General features: G+C 48.1%; 1 protein-coding gene across 1 annotated transcript; it reads left to right on the top strand.

The window, feature by feature from the left end:
• The first annotated feature begins 2655 nt into the window (after positions 1–2655).
• On the top strand, positions 2656–10612 carry LOC149361730 (uncharacterized). Its single transcript, XM_089568142.1, has 2 exons — positions 2656–3276; positions 10603–10612. The coding sequence occupies exons 1-2, from the start codon at positions 2696–2698 to the stop codon at positions 10610–10612; spliced, it is 591 nt and encodes a 196-aa protein (XP_089424268.1). The 5' UTR covers positions 2656–2695.
• The last annotated feature ends 2220 nt before the right edge of the window (positions 10613–12832 follow it).

The raw sequence follows: 12832 nt of genomic DNA, 5'->3' as shown, positions 1-12832 counted from the left end.
TCCCGCGTCTTGTTTGACCGCCGCCGGCCAAAACAAGCAAGAAGAATGCTGCATTCACTGACATTGGGCGAAACCCGCCTGACGCAACTACGCACTTCGGCCAATGACGCTTAGCAAAGCATGCACCTTGAGGTCTTCTGGAACTTTGTTCACCGCGAAAAAGGAAATTAGGCGTTCTTCGTAAGATAGCCAGTCACTCACTGTTTCGTCGAAGGCTTCTACTTGACCAATCTGACTGGAGGCTGCCATCGCGGACGTCTTGTCGCCTTTCGTCGTAGGGGCGGTTGAATCCAGCGTTCCTCTTCAGACTGTTGCCTCGGTACTCCGTTTTCTCAGCTTCAGCGCTTCTTTTCGGCGTCTTGCCTTGCTTCCACCATCCTCGTCGCCAGTTGTGGTACTGGCGACGAGGATGGTGGAAGCAAGGCAAGACGCAGAAAAGAAGCGCTGAAGCTGGACAACGGAGTACCGAGGCAACAGTCTGAAGAGCAACGCTGGATTCAACCGCACCTACGACGAAAGGCAAGACTGACAAGACGAACTGCGGCAAGAAAGGCCACATTCAGCGTGCCTGCCGTGGTCCCAAGCAGTATCCAACGAGTTCATGGAAGTGTATACGCACTCTTGAAAGTAACGACTCGGGAAACATCCAGACGCTGTCTGAAAAAACCCGGCGTCCCATCACCGTCGATGTCGAAATTCAAGGTGTACCTTTGCGAATGGAATTAGACACAGGCGCTACAGTGTCTGTAATATCAAGACAGCAGTTCGAGAAACTTAGACCGCCTTTGAGACTCGAACCGACGGAACTGCGACTGAAAACGTACACAGGAGAAGTTATCCAGCCCTGCGGCGTTTTGAAAGCAGCCGTAAGGTACAAGGATCAAGTCGGTGACCTGGCGTTGTACGTCGTACACTACAGCGGTCCAGCTCTTCTTGGACGCGAGTCGCTCAAAACTTTGTGCTTGGACTGGGACGAAATCTGCAGTTTGCACAAGTTGAACAGGTTTTGGTGCGCAATTTTAGGAGCGGACCAAGATGGCTCAAAGCAACTATCTCGCAGCGCACCGGGCCAGTGTCGTACGACGTCAAGGTGCAGACACCCAACTTTCAAAACACCGCTGGGCTGGATAACTTCTCCTGTGTACGTTTTCAGTCGCAGTTCCGTCGGGTCGAGTCTTAAATGCGGTCTAAGTCTCTCGAACTGCTGCCTTGATATTACAGACACCGTAGCGCCTGTGTCTAACTCCATGGCCAAAGATACACCTTGAATTTCGACATCGACGGTGATGGGACGCCGGGTTTGTTGAGACAGCGTCTGGAGGTTTCCCGTGCGGTCACTTTCAAGAGTGCGTATCCACTTCCATGAACTCGTTGGATACTGCTTGGGACCACGGCAGGCACGCTGAATGTGGCCTTTCTTGCCGCAATTCGTGCACTTATCTGCTATGTGCGGACAGGCGCGGGAAAAATGCTTGTCAGAGCCGCAGCGATAATACTCGAAAGAATGCTTTCTTTTGGCTGCATCTTCAGCGCTTATTTTGTGGAAATCATCGACAGCTTCTCTAGCATGCGCTTCCTCAACATTTTTCTTAGCTTCTTCCAAAGCGAGTGCGCGTTCAACAGCTTTTTGGAACGTCAGCGTTTTGTCTTCTGCAAATAAGTATCGCTGAATGTCGGTGCGGAATAAACCGCACACAAACCTGTCACGAAGTGATTCGTCCAAAAAGGTACCGAATTCACAGGTCTGAGCTAGTTTTCTGAGCTCGGCTACGTACTGTGCGATGCTTTCATGTTGCAGATGACATCTTCTGTGAAATTTTGCTCGCTCTCCGATTACAGACACTCTCGGGGTGAAGTGATTGCGAAGCAATTCAGTTAGCTCCTTGAACGTCTTTTCTGACGGCTTATCTGGTGCGGTCAGAGATTTCAAAAGGCTGTATAGACTACGCAGCGTTCTTATCGCTTCTTACTTGCCCGGACCCGAGAACACCACAATTGGCGACGAGGATGGTGGAAGCAAGGCAAGACGCAGAAAAGAAGCGCTGAAGCTGGACAACGAAGTACAGAGGCAGTAGTCTGCAGAGCAACGCTGGATTCAACCGCATCTACGACAAAAGGCGTCAAGACGTCCGAGATGGCAGCCTCCAGTCAGATTTGTCAAGTAGAAGCCTTCGACGAAACTGTGAGTGACTGGCTATCTTACGAAGAACGCCTAATTTCCTTTTTCGCGGTGAACAAAGTTCCAGAAGACCTCAAGGTGCATGCTTTGCTAAGCATCATTGGGCCGAAGTCATACAGCCTTTTGAAATCTCTGACCGCACCCGATAAGCCGTCAGAAAAGACGTTCAAAGAGCTAACTGAATTGCTTCGCAATCACTTCACCCCGAGAGTGTCTGTGATCGGAGAGCGAGCAAACTTTCACAGAAGATATCAGCTGCAACATGAAAGCATCGCACAGTACGGAGCCCAGCTCAGAAAACTAGTTCAGACCTGTGAATTCGGTACCTTTTTGGACGAATCACTTCGTGACAGGTTTGTGTGCGGTTTATTCCGCAGCGACATTCAGCGATATCTATTCGCAGAAGACAAAACGCTGACGTTCCAAAAAGCCGTTGAACGCGCACTCGCTTTGGAAGAAGCTAAGAAAAATGTTCAGGAAGCGCACGATAGAGAAACTTTCGATGACTTCCACAAAATGAGCGCTGAAGACGCAGCCAAAACAAAGCATTCTTTCGAGTGTTATCGCTGCGGCTCTGACAAGCCTTTTTCCCGCGCCTGTCCGCACATAGCAGATAAGTGCACGAACTGCGGCAAGAAAGGCCACATTCAGCGTGCCTGCCGTGGTCTCAAGCAGTATCCAACGAGTTCATGGAAGTGGATACGCACTCTTGAAAGTAACGACTCGGGAAACATCCAGACGCTGTCTGAAAGAGCCCGGCGTCCCATCACCGTCGATGTCGAAATACAAGGTGCGCCTTTGCGAATGGAGTTAGAGACAGGCGCTACGGTGTCTGTAATATCAAGACAGCAGTTCGAGAGACTTAGACCGCTTCTGAGACTCGACCCGATAGAACTGCGACTGAAAACGTACACAGGAGAAGTTATCCAGCCCTGCGGCGTTTTGAAAGCAGCCGTAAGGTACAAGGATCAAGTCGGTGACCTGCCGTTGTACGTCGTAGACTACAGCGGTCCAGCTCTTCTTGGACGCGAGTGGCTCGAAACTTTGTGCTTGGACTGGGACGAAATCAGCAGTTTGCACAAGTTGAACAGGTTTTGGTGCGCAATTTTAGGAGCGGACCAAGATGGCTCAAAGCAACTATCTCGCAGCGCACCGGGCCAGTGTCGTACGAGGTCAAGGTGCAGACACCCCACGGATTATACACGCAGAGGCGACACAAGGACAATTTGCTACGAGCCTAAGCTGCGAACACGCCATCACCATTTGCGGTGGGGGAGGAGACCGACATCTGTTATCCAGATCTTTCAGATTGTCCGCCACCCTCATCAACCGCTGTCTCCGCAACTAGCCCTGCACCCGTGGTCAGCGAAAACAGACCTACGAGGCGGTACCCTCAGCGAGTCGGGAAGCCGCCTGTCCGATACCAGCCATCGTGACTCTCCAAATTGCGGTGGATGAAGTGACGCGTGCCGGCGTTCTGGGCGAGCTGAGTGAGACGCGGCGCCGGCGTTCGGGTGTGAAGTGATTGAGACGCGGCGCCGGCGTTCTGGGTGAACTGAGTGAGACGCGTGATGACGCGCAAAGTGACGTCAGCAGTGGCTCTACAAAAGCGAGCGCCTGCATGAGCGCCGCGGAGAACGCTTTTCAGCTGTTGCCAATAAAGTACTACGCAGTGTTCTTATCGCTTCTTACTTGCCTGGACCCGAGAACACCACACCGCGCCAACATCATGATCTTCCCTAGCTCATTAATATGATGTTCATTATGGCTTTAAATGTGCTTATATGTTTGATTTCCGAGGCAGTTCAGCCAGCCATCCCTCCTCAAGCGAGCGAATCGATGATTTTGCTAAGCTTTCTTTGAGAAATGCGTACTCTTACACGTCAGAAATCTGGTCGCAAAAGGACCAGATTAAATGGTTTCCAGATCCCAGAAAACTAAGGCGCCTCCACAAAGGGTGCTCGGCGCTGATAAGGTCACGGCAAACTGCATCTATCTGAAAACAGTACAGGGGGCATTGGTCATGAGGAATGTAGGACCCCTGTTTAATAGCGTGGTATGGTTTTGTTTGAATAACAGCTTCGAAAAGTCATTTTTGTGTGACAAGGATTTTCCTGATTGTGATCGTCTTGAAACATGATTCTCATGGCCCTGAGAAAAGTGGGCTCGAGCGACAAATATAACTTCCGTGTTTGTGTGCCGGAGGGGGGGGGGGGGGGGGGGAGTGTAGGTCGGGCTGCAGGTGTTGACGACTGCTGTCTGCATGTCAGGCTTAACTAGATTTTAGAATGTCTTGTCCTTTGCAGTGAAAATTTGTGAACTACAGTTTTTTAACACAACATTTGAGATATCCTATGTGCGATCACGGAATAAAAGTGGCTTAGCCTGTTCCCTCTGATTTCTTTTCATAGCGTTATGATAGCTTTAAGTAACAAAGAGCTCTCTATGCTTTCGAGCCCCAATAATCATACACTGCCTCTTTCAGTGCAGCAACGCTGCGTGGAGAAAGATCGCAAACTTGCAAACAACGAATATTGAGATTTTGCTTGCGGTGAATGACATTAGTTGGCTCTAGAGGGGCCCCTTGTGTTCGGAGTGCACAACAGTCCAGGGGCCTATACTTTCAGGTGGGCCAGGTGCGCAAGCTTCCGCTGGGCTGTCACGCTAATGCTGGACAGCGTGACCTCCCACAGATCAGGATTGGGGTTGGGAATTACTGTGGGTGCATTCACTTCCGGGAAGTGCAAGCAGTGTGATGTGGTGTGGGATGTGCTTCGCAGAGTTGTCATTTCTTCGGGTGGAGTGTAGGATTTAGGAAGAGAAGGGCCGAAGATGTGACTACTTGCATTGGTTTGGAGCCTCTCTCCATGCTACCACTTCCTCCCGCCTGAAGTATATGCGGGGGGGTGTAAGGCCTGGCGGTGAAGTCGGTGCTGCTGAAGGATAGCGCTGTACTTTTGGATCTTGAGCCACCGTGCGGTGCCTGGATTGCGTAAGCTCGACCAACAGATTGCGTGCTGATTTTCGCTCCGAGACACATAAAAGAGGAGTAAATTACGGAACGCCTCGAAGCTGTACTCTTACTGGCGACTTGAGAGCGTTTTTACTCTGAATTCAGATTGAGAGCTTTCTGTAATTCGGCCTCCCGCCTGGTGATTCGCCTACGATTCGAGTTTCCATAAGGCTATCTGTCGTGCTAGACCTAACAGTTCTTTCGAGGTCTTGCGCATAAGAATTCGAGCTTATCCGATTCCCACGGGGTCAGGAAGGGGGATATGGGTGTAACACAGAGCCCGCTACTGATGGCGAGCGCTTGGAAAAGTCATGGGACATCTTTTATCTCGTGATAACAGTAGAGACGCGGCTCATCGTTCGCATAATTTCGTGGTTGCGAAGGTGAGACGCGGGGAACTGTATGTACCCCCCTATATCATGCTGGAGGTGCAGTCCGTTGATTGTTCAGAGTGTCACAATGGGGATTGTGTTCCCTACTGGTGTGAGGTGTATGAGTGGTGACAGCAACATTTGTATTAGCGAATGTGCTTATTACGGAGATGTGAGTTCATTCTACTGATCATTTATAAGTTCCCTTAGCTCTTTTTTGTCTTTGAAGATGCGTAACTCGAGGCAAAATTCGAACGAGTACTTTCTGAGTGCGAGAAGACAAAACGCGAGAGCGAACTAGGCTTCTTATTGGTGCCTTTGTATCAAGTGCTTCCACGCTAACGATATTCCTGCTCCAGGGCTCTTCAAGGTGCTTCCGATGTGCCTGCGCCTCATCAAGACGGGTTGCCTATCATTTAGCTTCTCAGGGTGTTTACTGATGGACGAATGTTTCTGAGGACTTTATACTTACTAACATGTTCTTAATGCCACCAACTTTTACGGCGCTACGCTTGGAAACAAAGCGCGAACGTTAGAATAAGACTGCTTATTCCTGAATATTGTCAGAGATGCAGGAACATTAATCGTACTTAAAGCTTCGCCATACATCTTTACCACCCGGGGTTCTTAATGGGCTTTCTGCTTCTTTCACCGTCTAGCGTAAGTTTCGGTTGTTTCGTATTATCGAAATGTTTTAGAAAAGGTTGACAACACAAATCTGAGGAAAAAACCAACAAAACCGATGAGGTCGAAAGAAACTTCAAGCCGGTCTTCTACACTTGCAGCTCTAAGCATGCGTCATGATAGTTCTTGTTCTGACGAAGCGTCTACATCGCTTCTGGTTCAAACGGCTACTAGGAAAAGATAGAGAGGTAAATATAGATACTAAGATCACAGCACATCACGGTATTTAGAGCAGTGAATAATGAATCATGCAAAACGCATTTGACTGTCAGAAAACAAACGCGTATTGGCTCCAGCTAGCCGCTGCCACTTCTCCCTGATATTATAACGCACAATATGCTTTTAAAGCCCCGACATGGTTTGTAAAAGACCTTTTTTTGCATTTTTTATAGCAGTGTGACCCTGTAGATGAGGGAAAATTGTCGCAACAACAGTCTTTATCACACTGACTTCTGCACTGTAGTTGCAACGATGAACACTCATATACTTCACTACGAATTATACAGAGGAACCCATATTCCAATGTTTGCTTATGCGCTGGTTGTGCTTTATTTTGAGCCTTTATTTTGAGAAGGCGTCGAAAATCACTCCGAAAAATTGCTGGTGTGCTAGACAGAGGCAGCTAAATTTTAAAGGCGCTGGCATTGCTTTTCTTAAAGAACGACTTTACGCCCTCTGAGAAGAATTGGTATTGGCTGCTCTTGCTGCTGCTTCTTCTTCTTCCGCTTAAAACATCGCACATGCCCACATGTGGGGATTTGCCCTCTAAGGTGTCGACTTTCACCTCTTTTTCTTCTGTTCTGCCGCATTGGAATGATTCCTCCAGGGCGAACAGAGGCCATAGTGGTTTCGTCTGAGACATGTCCACAGAGCTCTGTCGGAAGCAAGCCATCGATCTTAGCCCAGAGAGCAGCTGCCGATCTAATTAGAGTTGTCGTCTCGTCGCTGAAGCTCCCTTCTCTAGCCCTCTTGATTACGCTAAGTTCAATTCAACAAACCTGGAGGTGCTTTTGGTATGTTGTGTCCTGGGCACTCTGCCCCCCTCGTAATTTGCAGCGCAGCGAGAACTAGAGCTCATTTTAGACATTCAGGAAGCGCCGCAGTCATAAGAAGCAGGTCACTCTAAAAAGGAGAAATAAAAGTTCTCCGCCAGCGCTGCCTCAGTGTTCGACTTAAGAGCGTTATCTGCGGTAGCTTCAAGTGATTACATCGGTGTGTTCAGCAAACGTAGAGGAGGCCACATCCAAACAGCCGCGAAAGTTTCCTTACAAGTCGCGCCATTGACCTCATGTATTTTGCACTGTTATTGCGATTTGCAGCCAAGTTTGCTATATCCAGTGTACTTGCTCATTATATCAGTTAATAAATTTTATTACATGTGCCTCACAAAGCAACGAATTGTTTGATCCCAACCGCAGCCCCCTGCGACGGACGGCTTGGGCGTAATGGCCGCGTGAAGGTCCTCGGAATGCATTCTTTGGGGGCGGAAGGGTCGTCGGTGCGAGTCCCACACATTATTTGGCTTCATTTCAATAAGTAATTTCATTCCCAGGAAACATACCATGTTGTCTGACACTACTCGAACTTTCTGCGTCAGACGAGTGGCCCCCAAATTTTACGCAAGTGGTGGCCCGGGGGGGGGGGGGGCTCCCAGTTCGATGGCCGTTATATAGTTCTTTGAACGGCTGCTCAGCTGGCTTCCCTGTACAACTCAGACAGTACCTCACTGATTTCATTGCGCACCTCGCAGTGCTGGAAATACGCGGAAAAAATAAGAGTTTTGTTCGGTGAAATATGTCGCATCCCTACCGGCGCAGACTAGGAAATCTGGATGTTATTTTGCTTCCCCTCAAGCGTTTCACGAAGAGGGCGCGCACTTGTTTCGTGGCATTTAAACATGACGTTAAACACTGTTTTCTTCCAAAGGCTACTCACATAAAAAACTCTGCCTCTCCCGTAACCGAGAGTAGAGTAAGCATGTAATGTTTACGGGCCTAATGTCATCGCGGTGGACACCCGAACCGCACCGTACAGGAAGGGAGGAACGCCACCACCCGTTCAGCGCGATGCCTTGCCATTTGAACGCAAGGTTTTTTGAGGAAAGGAAATGGCGCAGTAATTCTCTGCCATCTCGGTGGACACCCGAACCGCACCGTAAAGGAAGGGAGGAACGCCAACACCCGTTCGGCGCGATGCCTTGCCCTTTGAACGCAGCGCTTCTCCCCCGGGCCCCTGTCCGCCTGCGCGGCTTTGCTTCGATGCGCGAAGCCCCTAGGAGATCACGTACGACAACCAAGTGTATCGTGGCATTTATGTGCTTTTTGCACGCGTTATTAGAAATCGGAAATTATAATTCCGTGCATTATCAAACGCACAGCGACTGATATCTTGATAAACATTGAGAAGGCACTGGCAGTAGTTATTTTTTGTGATTCCTTTGGAGACCAACCGGCGCTTGCATGCCGGTCGCGTAGGAGGGCTTACAGAGTCTCGTTAATTCTCGTTAAGTCTCGTACGGTGCCCGGATGTTCTCGTTTCAGAGCCCGGATGACTGGAATTCAGTGCCCGGATGAGTGGATTTCAATGCCCGGATGAGTGGATTTCAATGCCCGGATGAGTGGATCTCGGTCTCGGCGTGACGTCACCACACTGCCGACAACGGGGGCTAAAAGCATTTCATGCTTAATAAAAAATTTTGCCTGCTGTTTTCAATCCTCTTATCCCTCTTCCCCTGAGCACTGTAGCCAACCAGAACACCTTCCTAGTTAAACACCCTTCTTCCTCTTTGTCCTGTCTCTCTCTTGCCTGCAGTTAATGTTTCAAGCATGGCGCACGCCTGTCCGGAACGTTCTTAATGTGCACGTGCGTTTCTATTATAATCGCATGACTTGCAACCCAGGCTGAGCTTCTATAGCAGAGCATGAATACAATCAAACAGGGCACACAGATACTGTCGTCATCAGAGTTAGCGCCCATTTGAAAGGGGCGCTGACGCGGAGAGGGAAAAAGGCAAACCGGAGGGGTAGGGGTTGTGTCAGCACTTCAAAGTTATTTGGGGGTTGCGCCCAATATTTTCTCGTGCTCGTCTTTGATTTAAATAGCGTTTCCCCATAGTGTGATAACGGGATCATAGGCTCCCTTTCGGGGGGACTGGCGGGGTTTTACGAACTTTGAGCCCGCGCAGGCAGGAAGAGAAAGGGATTAAGGGAGGCAGCCGACTTCACGCTGGGTGTTCCCCGGTGATTTCCATCTTGGGCTCTAGGACCGGGGCCGCTGTGGCCCAATGTAGGGGAGCCGCGCGATTGACGGTTGGGCTTTTTAGCCGCGAGGCATTCTTTGCCACAGCGGTACGCGCCATCTTTCGTTGGCTCGTTCATGGGTATGTGGACCTGACTGCAGCTGGTGCAGCATTTTTAAAGCTGGCCTGAGGCCACTGCAAGCTACAAATAAAAAGTTAAATGATAAATACTCAAATAAGAAGTGGAATGTTATTCAAGAACAAAGCATGCTTTAAGAAAAATTGAAACAATGTACGATTGCGTCACGGCGACTGCTATTTTGCATGCTACTTTTCAAACCTCTTGCAAAGCTTTCAGAGACGTTTTCTTGAAGTCAGTGAAGTTGGCTACATTTGGAATTTCTGGTGGATACAATGGCAGAATGATTTCGTGACAAGAAGAAAAAAAAAATGAAAGATGGGCGTCGCGAAGTTTCAACGAGCGTCTGCGCGATCTCGTGCTGTAATTTTTCTTCTCTTACAACGTTTAATATCTCTCAAAATGATACTGTATCTTAGGTTTCCTTAAGGAAAGATCTTGCCAACATAAATGAAGGAGTATTTTCGCATGAATATGTTTCGAAGAACACAGTGAGCATGAATATCAAAAGTTTTTTTAACAATTCATGTTATTTTTGTTGAATCCGGGTTTCAAATCACACACGCTATTTTCAGATTTCTTTCGATAGTAACATATAATATGTGGTTGGCATGAATCGTGGCATGCGCATCCAGAAAGTCTGTTCTGTTGAAGTAAAACTGTTGCCGTCATTGTATCGTTCAGGCTGTAGTCAGCGGTTTTAATCTAGAGGTTCCCGACACTACTGCTGACTATTGCATCTTGCCACCAACTAGCTGATATCCTAGTGCTTTATGAAAGACAGATAAAATGCACAAAAAACAGAAAACCATTTGCGACTGACAAGACCAATTCAGTTTCACTATTGGACCATGCCATGATTCTATGCAAAATTACTTGAATAAAAAGCTGGAATAATATGGCTGTTCTATTCATTAATTTATTTTTCGAGTAAATTACATTATGGCCTGATTGCTGCATCTATTTTTTGTCCTGCAGGTATGAGTAAAGTTTAAAGGTTTGCGACGGTGTGATAAAGCTGCACAGGGCTTGTTGCGAGCAAACTCATACATTTGTCTGTTTTTTGTTGCCCCGTTTTTTGTTCCATGCTTGCGTAATTTCCTACTGACGTGTGAAATTTCGTCTATTCAATCAGGTACTCAAACCCTGTGCACATTGAAGGTGGCAGGTAGAATACCGCTGGGTCGGACGATTGGATGGTATTCCCAAAAGCCACCGGGTTAGCTCACCGATTTTCAGTGAAGACGAGTTCGTTAGGGGTTCGTACTTAAGTGTAGCACTGTCAACTAACATTGAAACATGTAGTTGCTTACATAATGGATGTGATTTTCTATGCAAAAAAAGCCACCTACAGTCGCTTTCTCAATTCGGACAGCTCTATCTCGTCGATCAGTAGCGATCTGATTACGACCAATAAAAAGAGGGGGCTGTCCGAACCCTCTCCATTCCTGCCGATGACTTCACGAGGAGCGGCTCCTCACACTGGGCGCTCCCGGTGCATATGCCGAATCCCAGATTACTGGTTCGAGAATCCAGAACAGTCTTCACTGGCGCAGGGTACTCCACAAGGTCTCTCCTGGGAAATCCGAGATGTTATAGCAGCGCTTCCTGATGCATTTTGGCTTGCGGTTGTATTCTTTGCCTTCCGTTCGCAATGGCTTTCGGTTACTTCTGGAGCCAAAAGCTTCGATAGCTCTTCGGCCAGACGGCGGTTCGCAAACTAGGGGGAATTCAAGTTTGCTTTCAAACTGCGCTTTCATTACCGTTGCCTAGCCGTAGCGCAGTTTACCATTATTCAATAGTCATTTATCATTATATTGCAAAGCTCTAAGGTTCACTCAATTAAATATAGCTGTAGAACAGAACTCCTATTTCATCACCTGCAGTGAATAAGCTTTTTCTGCCTAGTCCCTCTCTAAGAGGGCTTCGGTCGGGTTAAGAAAAACTGTAAAAAAATCAAGGATTTAGCAAATATGTTTTTGCGGTATAGGAGTGGAAAAAAGTTGCAATAATGAAGAAAGTCTTAACGGCAGATTCAATACGAACTACATGTAACAAAAGGAAGGAAGAATACAGTAAATAAAAAGCGTACCGCTTGGACGCGTAGAGCAAGAAGATATGCCGGGTGCCTAAAGAGGCCGCCGCATTGTGCGTGAGTAGCACCGAGCAGGAGAATGAGAAGCGCTTCGCGTGTATGCTGATGAGTCTTCATAGGCGGCTGGGCACCAGGGAGACAGCCTACCAACTCTTCTCTGCACCTTTGTCTGCGTATGTGAAGATAAAGAACCTCGTTATACTCTTACCGTCCGTGCCGAGTGCTCCCCGGGTTCGCGAGGGAGATGGTTGAGTGGCGCTCACTTATACGTGACGGATACTCGCGTTCAGTATGCAGACTGAGGAACAGGCTTTTTGTCAACTTTTCTTTTTTGTGCTGGCGCCACCAGCAGCTTGGTACGCCGCCTTCAATTTTCACGTTTGGCCAAGAGCACACAGCTCCTTTTGCACGACGAGAAACTGCCCTTATTTAAATGTCCATAAGTATAACTGCTCTCTACAGTCCTCTCATTCATAACAGCTATGCGGCCAAGTGTGAGCCCATTAGAGACCAACAATCATCTAGCGATGGGGATTTATTAATGTTTTGTACATGATGTTGCTTTACACCGGAGAGCACATTCCTGAAATTTCATAAAGATTACTATATTTGTTGAAAAGTTAGATCTTTGTTGTTTTTTAGCCCGCTGCGCCCTCCGCATAGCAAAAGTGGCTATTTCGACCCACTCCTACTTGGTTCCATGATACTTTCCGGAACATCCATGTTTTATGCACACGGTGAGATTGCACTTCTCGCAGGCCATCATTTACGTTTTGTGGCAACACTGGCTCTATATTCTTTGTGCGGGAAGTGTCCTCCTTTGCCAAAGACAACATCAGGCCAGATTAATGCGTGGCGTCTGCAAACGGCTGATTGCTGCGTGCCAAGGTGCAGGTAAATACTAGTAACGGCTCTTAAGAATCAAAACAGCTCGACAAGGTCGTCTCCAGTGATATGGCGGATTTTTCCGTCGTTCACCATTTTAGTGTTGAGCATGTGTGCGAAATCAGCCACTACTACGTTTTTCCCCCGATGCTGACCTTCTAGCGGTTGACAGCTTTATCCGACAGGTGGATACCTCTCATGTACTGTTCTAACTAGAAAAATGTTTGG

The sequence above is a fragment of the Amblyomma mixtum genome, chromosome 2 (assembly GCF_055824585.1).
Source record: "Amblyomma mixtum isolate Tamu chromosome 2, ASM5582458v1, whole genome shotgun sequence".
In the NCBI taxonomy this organism is placed as follows: Eukaryota; Metazoa; Arthropoda; class Arachnida; order Ixodida; family Ixodidae; genus Amblyomma; species Amblyomma mixtum.
Note: the sequence above shows the minus strand (reverse complement) of the source record. Positions and strands in the feature narration are given on the sequence as shown.